This window comes from Silurus aristotelis (assembly GCF_946808225.1).
Source record: "Silurus aristotelis genome assembly, chromosome: 6".
Classification (NCBI taxonomy): domain Eukaryota; kingdom Metazoa; phylum Chordata; class Actinopteri; order Siluriformes; family Siluridae; genus Silurus; species Silurus aristotelis.
In genome coordinates this window covers 13,767,225-13,779,724 of record NC_139579.1, presented here as the reverse complement: position 1 = coordinate 13,779,724, position 12,500 = coordinate 13,767,225, and the positions used below count along the sequence as shown (strand labels likewise).

Below are 12,500 nucleotides of genomic sequence, written 5' to 3'. Positions count from 1 at the left end.
ACTTATGTAAGTTTTTTTTTACTAATCACCATGCTGGCATTATTGTTATATATCTATTAGGGTTGAGTCGCAAACCAAGAATCAGATCATACAGACATTAAAGCGATGATGCATCCAAAAATCTCAATCAAATCATCACAATGCGTCCAGTTGTGTGACTTTGTTTTGTAGGGAAGAAAATAGAAAACAGAGTTTTGTTTGTGATCAATTTTGTTGTTTCTAATGACCAATTTTTTCTTGTCAAAAGTATTGGGACATCCGAACTTTTCTGCCATATGTGATTCTTCTCCAAACTGTTACCACAAAGCTGGAGGCACACAATTGTGTCGGACGTCTTTGTATGCGGTAAAACAAAATTTTGCGTTCACTCGAACTTGGAAACCCAAATGTTCCAGCATGGCAATGCCCTTGTGCACAAATCCAGACTTTGTAACTGATGCTCACCCACGCCCAGAGAAAAAAATAAAGAAAAACCTCTCACTCATGCGACTCATGTCCTGTGGGATCCCAGGCCCAGTACACACCTGTGGATGCCTGTGAAACTTTCTGGCAATCGTTGTTTACAAAAAAAAAGAAAGAAAAGAATAATGTGAGTCCTATTCAGAATTGTATCTGTTTATTTGTTCATGCTGAATAATGTATTTGTATTCAGTTACATCCCTGATGTGTACACTGGAAAGCAGGATCTCGGGATGAGACAACTTTTCAAAAAAATAAATAATAATAATACTGAAAATGTAATCCGGCGAAATATTCACCTTCTTGGGTATGAAATAATTTGTATTCTTCTTATTAGTTTTTTATTTCAAGACTTTTTTTTCTTTAAAAAAGAAAATAACAATCTATAATAATTTATAGATAACATGTTCATCCTTTCATTTTTCGTTACCAGAATCATTAGCAAGCAGTTAGCATGCGGGTTTTAACACTCGCTATAATGCGGCTAGCAAATAAAAAAAATCACGCTAATCTAGTTGCGGAGCATCAAAGAGAATAAAGATCCTTAATGAAATCCCAGATCTGATGCAGCCAAAATTTAGGAGAAAGAAACCAATCGATAGTGGCGATGGCACAAAGAGTGAAAAATGAGAGAGAGATAGAGAGAGAGAGAGAGAGAGAGAGAGAGAGAGAGAGAGAGAGAGAGAGAGAGAGAGAGAGAAAGAGAATGAGAACCATACTATGTCTTTCTATCATGCAAACGCTTAGATAAAAAAAAAAAAAAACAGCTTTAGAAGATGAAATGTTGAATTGCACAGTGCATGAGAGAAGGGAGGGCGTGAGAGTCAGATAGACAGATAGATAGACCGATAGACAGAGAGAGAGAGAGAGAGAGAGAGAGAGAGAGAGAGAGAGAGAGAGAGAGAGAGAGAGAAAGAGAGAAAAAGAAAGGAGAACCGGGTTCATTCAAGGCTATGTGTGGTCTCAGGAAGTCAATAGACACATCGGCAGCATACTAAATGCAACGTGGCCTGCATCATGACCTATTTTCATCAAACAGACATGCAAAGCTTCCACACTCAGCTGCCATTTTCTACCTTAAGTGTGCTTTGGTTTATAACCCCAAGTCTTCCCATTAATACCTCACACATGCCTACGTACACGCAATCTAGTCTACACGTCACCCTTTGGGTTCATGTTATATAATACAGTCATAAAACATGCATTATAAACGTAATTATTAGCTACACAACACGTCACAGCTCTTCCTTGCATCCAAGCTCCATGTAGACACTTGAGCTGAGGAACACTGTCTGACTGCATGACTACATCTTAGACCGCTAACGACAGTAAAGCACGTGCTGAAATTCTCTTCTCGTTTACAAGCCAATAGCGAGGGCTGTATATCCTGAAGCTCAGGCATCAAAGTGGGACACTGGAGGGTATCACGAGCTCCGCTGCACAGTCCGCAGAGGCCGCATTAATCACTGCCGCTCTCTTGTCGCTGATTACGGCTCATCCATCTCCCCTCGCCCAATGGGAGAAAGCCTCATGAATTTCGGATTAAAAATCTAAGTACCTCATAATACCAACACATAACTGATCCTCAACTGATTCAACAAACAGAGCGATGATCTACTTTTTGGCGTCATTTAACCGATTTTTTTAACCTTTCCGTCTTCACTAGCATTCGATCTGTCTGGGCGAATTGCAAAACAAACCGCCATTTTGTTTGACCTGATCCCTAAATGATGACAAAACCTTTAATCATGTGACTTAATGATTATTTGGTACGAAAGGAAAAAAGTAATACAGGCAGTCCCCGACTTGCGATAGAGATATGGTAGGTCGAGACATAGCCTAGCCTACTCTAAAGATTGGTTTAATTTAGCAAAAAAAGGAATTTACATTAGCATGAGGTATAAACTATACAGGGCGGAGCCGTACGCCCTTTGTTTTAGTGCTAAAAAGGGGAGGGACAAGATCTAAAATTGGGCTTCCAAACACAAAAAACACAGAAAAAATACTTGCTCAAGTGTCCAGCAGTTGCAGCTTGGTGGTTCTGGGATTTGAACTCAAAACCTTCTTTTTAGAAGTTTTTTGTTATTTCAAATGATCATCTGGGTTTGATTCATCAAATAATTTCTCATAGATGCCTTAGGGTCAGGTGGAAGTTCAGTTGTTGAGGCTTTAAATCAGGCTTTGGTCAGGGGTTCAAGACCCACTATCACCAAGCTGCTGCTCTTTGAGCAAGACACTTGACCTTCTGACCTGCAGAAAAGGAAAAGTATAAAGCACCTTTCTTTTTCTTCTTTTTTTCCTGTAGAAGCCTTGTTATTGTTCTCGCCCTCCATCACAACTAGTCAGATGATAAACCGGGTTCAGGGATCTGCTGCACACGACTTTGATTTTCTCTACTTTTCTCTTTGGCTGTTTCTCTTCATCGTACTTGCGGCGAGTCTCAATGTGGTATTGTGCGGTTCATGAGCAGGAAAATGAAAGTATTGAAGCCTCTGTGAGAAAATTGCACTGCTCGAACCATTCATACGTTGAGGAGTTTTTTGTAGTCACAGCCCCGAAATCAGGTTTTCTGAGAAATACTTCTTCTTCAGATATGACCCAGATCTTGGCCATCTCGTACTCACTGTATAATATAGGAGTGGATAGTTAATGCATCAGCCGTGTTTTGCATCTATTAGTCCAGGGGCTCTTGGGAAGATTGACGGCATAATGAATTTGGCTCCGTACCAAAACCTACTTGCCGATTTCGATTTAACCGGAGATCGTTAGGTACATCACAATGAACTTTCATTTGAGACTGTTTATCTGCCTTCCTCTTAATCTTCCTCGTCTTTTATCTCCAGCTCCAGCTTAATCACTACGCTCTTCCTCTCCCTCCTTTTCCTCCATTGTACCAAACCACTTTATTTATTTTTTTTATTGCTGTTTTTATTTAAGTGTGTGTTCCTGTCCAGTCGTCATGATTAGGACCTCAGTGGACCTCACGTATATGATACATTACATGTACATTAACATTATGTAATGTCAAAGATTACAAATATTACAAGCATGTTTATTTATACAACTCAACAGTTAAGGGCCTCCAACCCAGCCATTAGGGGGGCACAAGCCAGTGTACTCTTAGTGCCGGTCCCAAGCCCGGGTAAATGGGGAGGGTTGCGTTAGGAAGGGCATCCAGCGTAAAACATGTGCCAAATCAAATATGCGGATCACAAATGAGAATTTCATACCGGATCGGTCGAGGCCCGGGTTAACAACGACCGCCACAGGTATCGTTAGCCGACAGGGTACCGGTGGAAATTGGGCTACTGTTGGCCGAAGGAGGAGAAGGAGAGGAGGAAGACGTCTACAGAGACGGCAGGAAAAGGAGCAGTGTAGGAGAGTAGAGGTTCGGGTTGGTACTTTAAATGTTGGTACTATGACGGGTAAAGGGAGAGAGATAGCTGATATGATGGAGAGGAGAAAGGTAGATGTGTTGTGTGTTCAGGAGACCAAGTGGAACGGGAGTAAGGCCAGGAACATTGGAGGTGGGTTTAAACTGTTTTATCATGGTGTGGATGGGAAGAGAAATGGTGTAGGGGTGATTCTGAAGGAAGCGTATAGTAAGAGTGTAGTGGAGGTGAAGAGAGTTTCTGATAGGGTGATGATCGTGAAGGTGGAAGTTGAAGGGATGATGATAAATGTCATCAGTGCCTATGCTCCACAAGTTGGCTGTGAGATGGAGGAGAAAGAAAGATTCTGGAGTGAATTAGATGAAGTGGTAGATGGTGTACCTAGGAAAGAACGATTGGTGATTGGGGCAGACTTTAATGGGCATGTAGGTGAAGGGAACAGAGGTGATGAGGAGGTGATGGGTAGGTATGGTTTTAAGGAGAGGAATGTGGAAGGGCAGATGGTGGTAGATTTTGCTAAAAGGATGGAAATGGCAGTGGTGAACACGTATTTTAAGAAGAAGGAGGATCATAGGGTGACGTATAAGAGTGGAGGAAGGTGCACACAGGTGGATTATCTTCTGTGTAGGAGATGCAACCTGAAGGACATTGGAGACTGTAAGGTGTTGGCGGGGGACAGTGTAGCTAGACAGCATCGGATGGTGGTCTGTAGGATGGTTTTGGAGGCGAAGAAGAAGAGGAGGAAAGTAAGGTTTGAAAGAAGAATAAGATGGTGGAAACTGAAGGAGGAAGAGTGTAGTGTGAGGTTCAGGGAAGAGGTCAGACAGGGGCTCGGTGGTGGTGAAGAGGTGCCGGAGGATTGGGCAACTACTGCAGGAGTGATGAGGGAGGCAGCTAGAAAAGTACTTGGTGTAACATCTGGAAATAGAAAGCAAGACAAGGAGACGTGGTGGTGGAATGAGGAAGTGCAGGAGAGCATTAGGGGAAAGAGGTTGGCAAAACAGAAGTGGGATCGACAGAGTGATGAGAAAAGTAGGCAGGAGTACAAGGAGATGCGGCAGCAGGTTAAAAGGGATGTGGCGAAAGCCAAGGAAAAGGCATATGAGGAACTGTATAAGAGGTTGGACACTAAGGAAGGAGAAAAGGATTTATACCGATTGGCCAAGCAGAGGGACCGAGCTGGGAAGGATGTACTGCAAGTTAGAGCAATAAAGGATGGAGAGGGAAATGTGTTGACTAGTGAGGAGAGTGTGTTGAGAAGATGGAGGGAGTATTTTGAGCAGCTGATGAATAAGGAAAATCAGAGAGAGAGAAGGTTGGAGGATGTGGAGTTGGTGAAGCAGGATGTAGATAGGATTAGTAAGGAGGAAGTGAGAGCAGCGATTAAGAGGATGAAGAATGGAAAGTCGGTTGGACCAGATGACATACCGGTAGAAGCGTTGAGATGTTTAGGAGAGATGGCAGTGGAGTTTTTAACCAGATTGTTTAACAGGATTCTGGAAGGGGAGAGGATGCCTGAGGAATGGAGAAGGAGTGTGCTGGTACCGATCTTTAAGCATAAGGGAGATGTGCAGACCTGCAGTAACTACAGGGGAATTAAGTTGATCAGTCACACCATGAAGTTATGGGAAAGAGTAGTGGAAGCCAGGTTGAGAGAAGAGGTGACCATCTGTGAGCAACAGTATGGTTTCATGCCGAGGAAGAGCACCACAGATGCCTTATTTGCTTTAAGGATGTTGATGGAGAAGTATAGAGAAGGACAGAAGGAGCTGCATTGTGTATTTGTGGATTTAGAGAAAGCGTACGACAGGGTGCCGAGAGAGGAGTTGTGGTATTGTATGAGGAAGTCAGGTGTGTCAGAGAAGTATGTGAGGGTGGTGCAGGACATGTATGAGGACAGTGTGACGGCAGTAAAGTGTGCAGTAGGTACGACAGACTGGTTCAGGGTGAAGGTTGGACTGCATCAAGGATCGGCCCTGAGCCCTTTCCTGTTTGCAGTGGTGATGGACAGGTTGACGGATGAGGTCAGACAGGAGTCTCCCTGGACTATGATGTTTGCAGATGATATTGTGATTTGTGGTGAGAGTAGAGAGCAGGTTGAGAAGAGCCTGGAGAGGTGGAGATATGCGCTGGAGAGAAGGGGAATGAAAGTCAGTAGGAGTAAGACAGAGTACATGTGTGTGAATGAGAGGGAGGGCAGTGGAGTGATGCGGTTGCAGGGAGAAGAGGTGGAGAAGGTGGAGGAGTTCAGGTACCTGGGGTCAACAGTGCAAAGTAATGGAGAGTGTGTTAGGGAAGTAAAGAAAAGAGTGCAGGCAGGGTGGAGTGGGTGGAGAAGAGTGACAGGAGTGATTTGTGATAGAAGAGTATCTGCAAGAATGAAAGGGAAAGTTTATAGGACTGTGGTGAGACCTGCGATGTTGTATGGATTAGAGACAGTGGCATTGAGTAAAAAACAGGAGGTGGAGCTGGAGGTAGCAGAGCTGAAGATGTTAAGGTTTTCATTGGGAGTGACGAGGATGGACAAGATTAGAAATGAGTTTATTAGAGGGACAGCACATGTAGGATGTTTTGGTGACAAGGTGAGGGAGGCGAGATTGAGATGGTTTGGACATGTGCAGAGAAGGGACATGAATTATATTGGTAGAAAAATGCTGAAGATGGAGCCACCAGGTAGGAGGAAAAGAGGAAGGCCAAGGAGGAGGTTCATGGATGTGGTGAGGGAAGACATGCAGGTAGTTGGTGTAAAAGAGGCAGATATAGAGGACAGGGTGGTATGGAGACGGATGATCCGCTGTGGCGACCCCTAATGGGAGCAGCCGAAAGAAGAAGAAGAAGAAGAACAGTTAAGGGCCTCCCTTAGGGGCCCAGAAGGCATCTTAATAGGGGTAGAATTTGAATTCCAATCTAAGTCCAACATCTCACCCACTGATTATATTATTTTATAAATGATGATAATAATTGTATTCCACTTTCCCTTTACATTTATTTTGTATTTATTGCATTATAGTAAGTATGGATTGAAGTGGAAAGAAAAGCTGCATAGCGTTAGTCGTGATAAGGTGGTTTTGAGTTCAGTGATTGAACATGGGGCATTTTATTTCCAAGTGTTCTGAGTTTTTTCATGAAATTTGAGCTTAAAAGTGGAGCGCTGTCTGAAGAGCTTAGCAAAAAAAAATAAAAATCTCCGAGCGGTTTTGAGACTGTGGGCTCAAGTAAATCAAAACTCTGAATACTGGAAAAAGTGCCAGAACACAATAACGATATAAATACACGCATGGCTGTGATTAGCTACAGAAACACAGGGGTCCAGAGGAAGTATTTGACTGACCAGTCAGAAGTGATTGCTTCCAAACCTTACAGCTATATATCACCCATAAACACTTTATTTCCAAAAGTTTGTGGACACCTGACCATAAGATTATAGGTGCTTTCTTGAACATTCGATTCCACACTTATTCTTATTATAATCTTCTGGGAAGATGTTTCACTAGATTTTGTTTAGTTTCATTCAGACAGATTGTAAAGTCAGGTTCTGATGTAGGTGAGAAGGTGAGGTGGTCTGGCTCTTCCACTAAATCCCATGTAAAGCAGATGTTCGTGGAGCCGGCTTTGTGCACAGGGGCACTGTCACGCTGGAACAAGTTTGGATCTCCTACTTCAAGTGGAGGAAAAATTTCATTCTAGAGAATCCAAAGACAAAATTGTGTGCTTTTATTTAATCCTCCTGTTATTTAATTTTTTTTTTACATCATTAGCCATATGCATTGCAATGAATGTTTTATGATGAATACGAATGAAACTGTGCAATTAGTATATTACATTACACACACACACACACACACACACACACACACACACACACACACACACACACACACACACAGAATCATGCATTAAAAGAAGTAACTCATTACAAAAAAAACTAAATACAAAATCATGTTTCTGTGGCGTAGAAAGAAGGAGTTGGAAAATGGAAACATCGCAGCTGTAATGAAGCAGGAATCAGAGTGAGATCTGCTCTGCCATGATAATGAGCTTTGTCTGAATTATTAACTAGAGTTGCATCCCTTGGACATGGAGTCCCAGGCTCACACACACACACAAACACACACACACACACACACACACAAAACATCATATACCCTATATATGTCTAAAAACAATATTCCAAGCACTGGAATATTGCACTAAAATGTACTAGAAAATGCCATGATTTTCCCATTTGGAAACAGAACTTGCTAACAAATCTTGAAAATCCACACAAGTTCAAAGTCTGGTTTAACAGGACCACGTGGGGAACTTGCACCTGCAGCCTTCAGGCTGGTGACAGAACCAAACATCTCTCCACTATTTAAAAGTGCAAGTTTCTGCAATTTTGTGTTACTAAGAAATATAAAGTTTAGAATTATTTCATGTATTAATAGAATCATTTAATGAATCAGTAACCACCTTTTCCTCTGAGGAACACTGGACATGTGGGATGTTGGTGCTTCACGGGGCCCCCTGTAGACACGGGAGTAGTCATTACACTTAGGAAGTATAAAACTCCAAGAAGAAAGTCACACCGATGTAGATAGAACATGCAAAACTTCTGTACACCAGGTGGTATAAAAAAGTGGAGACTAATGATGTACCCAACGCTGTTCTGACCGCATGAGATTTCATCACGGAGTTCAAGTTCAACATCAGCCAGTTAGAACAAAGAGAAAACGTGAATTTCTGTGTGAGCAAATCTGCAACAGAGACGTCGCAACGTGTCGTTCGAGGTGTTTTGAGCGACACGTGTTCTTCAGGAGCGGAAGAACGACATGGAAGATGGCGAGAAATCAGGCAGACCTTTAACGAGATCAACCCCTGAAAACCGTTCGGCAACTCGCGCGTGATGATCGTCGGAGAACAATCCACACGGTCTCAGATTCGGCTCCTGCGGACTTCGCCCTCTTTTTCCCGAAGACGGAGATCTTGATTGCCGTTTTGACAGAATCGCAGAAGGTGCTTTAAACGCTTAGAAAGGAAGGCTACCAGGACACATTCCAGAACACTGGGGGCGCTGTATTGCTGTGTAAGAGGTCTATTTTAAAGGTGACAGTGTGGAAACGTAGATAATTAAAGTACTTCCTTGCAAACAGAGTGAGTCTTAAAACTTTTTGACACCAACGTGTATGGGGAAAGTGTCCTCAAAAGTATCTGAGACGTTGCATTTTTTCCGTATCTTAAACAGCAGGGACTAAAAGTTCACAGATGAATAATACTGTACCATTAGCATCCATTACTCTGCCTCTAAAGATCCAGATATTTAAACCATCTGCATCTGACTTGGATTTTTTCAATTCGCTCAACAAAATCCTTCCCTCGCTGACTCAAAAAAGGACCAGCCGAGCTTAGCCAAGGGCCAAAGCATGGATTTTACTGACAAACAGTCTTGGCTTTGATGAAGCATCAGCACCAATCCAGCCCACCAAGCTCTCAGTCCTTCTGCTGTGCCTTTGTCAGGACAAAGCCAGCGGTGCTTCCTGAAGCCATTTCAGATTTGCGAGGGCTTACTTGGTGTGTTCGCAAAGCTGCCTGGAATGAAGCGGGACCACTGGTATGAGCAGCCAAATTGGAAGCGCCAAACTTTTGGATGGGGATGGAAAGGAAAATTCCTCCATTGAAGAAGAGTGCTCTACATGCTTTACCTAAGACCTTCTTTCTCAGTCAACACTGATAACTTCTGATTTCCTTGCAGTTTTGAGATCTTCATCTCTCTATATGCTTTGTTCGTGCTATCCAGGTCTGGGGTCAAAATAGAGATAGAGCCTGTCTCAGGAGCACTGCAAAGAAGGTGGAACACCAGGCCAAGTACACACACACACACACACACACACACACACACACACACACACACACACACACACACACACACACGGTCATACCTACAGACGGGTTTGCATACTCAATCCACCTACCTGCATGTTTTGGACAGCTGAAGGAACACTGGAGAACAAAGAGGCAACCCACACACACACACACACACACACACACACTCACAGAGGGAGAACATGCAAATATCTATACACAGACACAGTTACCTGATCTCTGAGACCTTGGAGCTGTAAGTAGGCGATGTTACCTTCTGCACCACTGTGTCACCTTTAATTAAACCAGGCAGCTCTTTCATTGTGTGAACACGACATCCTGCAAGATTCAACCCTGAATGAACCCATTACTCTGTTCTCCCATTACAGGTCAAAGGGCTCCTAGGCTTGAATACACTTCGCTTATAGATTACTCAACTAATTCCTCCCAATTCCTGTGTTTTTTCTCTTTTATATTCACAAGGCCAGTGATCTTCTGCTTGCTTTTTTCCCCCCCACATTGACGAAACACTGCATTCTCTCGACCTCGCATTTCACTATAGTGGTTATTACTCTCACGCAAGGCTGAGAAACACCACGGTGGTTAATACAGGAGGGTATTATATACGCCACACATTAACATTATTAGATGTAAATTGCTTTTACATCACGTATCTTCAGTAACTCTTTATCCTGAAGGTCAGTGTGAACGAATGATGTTCTTTCAATTGATTTCTTTCTACTATACAGCTGAAATACTGCATACGTAGAAAGAGGGATGGTCAGAATTCCTTCAGTAGAAAGATACAAAAAAAGTGTGTGTGTGTGTGTGTGTGTGTGTGTGTGTGTGTGTGTGTGTGTGTGTGTGTCAGAATTAAGAGTGCATTAAAACCTGATGCCAACTGTTCAGGGGCCAACACGTGCAAGCGTGTGAGCCTGTTTTCCACAACATTATTTTGATTGAATCAAGTTGTTTTCCAAGCGTATAACACCCCTCTGACAAATCAAAGCCTGCACCCTGCTGCAAAGTCCAATAGGAGCGTATCTGAGTGACACCCAGCTATAGATCCCGGGGCAAAACAAACAGATCCTGAGGAATTAGGCCAGATTTAAATCGAGTTTCGACATTCCGATTTGACGATTAATTTAAGCTATGTTAGGACTGCCGAGGGTTTGGAGGGTTTCAGGTCTACATCTGAAAGCAATGTTGTTGTGGGTAAAAGCCTCCCAAATATTCTTACATTCAAATGGATTCGAGTTATAAAAAGGTACATGGTAAAAATAACAAAAAGTTTGAACCATCTGAGACCATCAGGACTTCACATAGAGTATGCAGGGAGCGCTCGAGGCCTTCACGTATCCGTTGAAGTGAGTCCGGCGTTTTTTGTAGGCAGTATTATTATTTAATAGCCTTTTACATGCTCTCAAATCATACAGGCTACAATAAAAGCGCTATTACCTCCCCTCTTCAGGTACTAACAACATTCCACGTTTAACAACAGTCTCGTAAACGACCAGGCTCGAGCGGAACACCCTGTTAAAGGAAAGAAAGAAATAAAATGTAAAAAAAAAAAAATAACGTGGCCCTAAGGTCCGCACGTGTAAATGATTCTGAATTGGCTCTGAATAACGTGCTGTCTTTTGTATATCGGTGTATTTTTTGCAAAAAAATGTCAAAAATTATTCCGAAAAATTCAGCACAGATCCATAATCATGTTCTGGACCACTCCTTGGCAGCATTGGAAAATCTAAATCCTTTTTTTTTTTTTAAAGAAATAGAGAAAACCAGAGAACACTAGAGAGAAACATGGCTTATGTGCTGCATTATGAAGCATGTGAACACTCAGATGGTCACAATGTTGGGTGGGGGGGGGGGGTTTATAAAGAAAAACAACTAATTAGATTCTTATGAAAGTATGTCGTGGGCCACTATGAGGGAAGAAAAGCGGTTCAGCATCACACTGTGACATCATTCGCATTTATCTGTCGCCAAGTGAGCTCTGGGGCTTTACTTGTGCGGTTGCACTTCATGGCTCATCATGTTACTGTTGAAGAAGATCTAATATGGTGCGTCTACTATTTTCTTGAACCCTTGTTGTGTGCACTCGGTAAATATAACACTGCGGGCTGGAGGGGAGGTTTCTGTATTATTATATGTGTGTGTGTGTGTGTGTGTGTGTGTGTGTGTGTGTGTGTGTGTGTGTGTGTGTGTGTGTGTGTGTGTGTGTGTGTGTGTGTGTGGATCCCCCCCTGTTCCCCGTGCCGGATTGACTCCCTTGAGATCTATACACTCGTTAACCCCAGGCTCTCACACACACACACACACACACACACACACACACACAAGTGTACAGTACACATCACTACAATCTAATCAGCTCAAATGCGTCACGGAGCTTCACATTCGCACGAAGCTGGGCGGATTTGGGTTTTTTTCCCCCTCTAAACGCGAGCCCAGTACTCCGAACCCAGTGAACCCTCTCCACCCCCACGTCCCACTGCTCACCATTCATCGCGCTCTTATGCGTCATGATACGAGGCATCATTTCTAAATGATCAGTTCAGTGTGCTGCGGTCACCGGAGGACACGATGTTTTTTTTTTTTTTTTTTTTTTACTACTACAGCAGTGAGAGCTGTGTGTACTCCCCCATAATCGTTGCACAAGCATACCTTCCAGCCGGCAGAGCTGTTGCTGTCCCCTTTATCCTTGAAATATGGCACGAAGCGCACCATCCAGTCGTAGATCTGGGAGAGCGTGAGGCGCTTGTCGGGCGTGCTTTCGATGGCGCGGGTGATGAGGTCGGCGTA

At 43.1% G+C, this 12,500-nt stretch overlaps 1 protein-coding gene across 3 annotated transcripts in view; it reads right to left on the bottom strand.

Moving 5' to 3' along the window:
* The window catches only part of foxo6b (forkhead box O6 b), a 35,462-nt gene that overhangs the window by 21,632 nt on the left and 1,330 nt on the right, over window positions 1-12,500 (bottom strand). For all 3 annotated transcript variants that reach the window (XR_014533938.1, XR_014533939.1, XM_083543286.1), the window contains exon 1: window positions 12,363-12,500. This exon is cut by the window's right edge and continues 1,330 nt beyond it. Coding sequence is in view for 1 of the 3 variants with exons in the window: in XM_083543286.1 (XP_083399412.1) it covers window positions 12,363-12,500 (138 nt within the window). In the remaining 2 variants the exon portion in view is untranslated. The remainder of the gene's footprint in view (window positions 1-12,362) is intronic.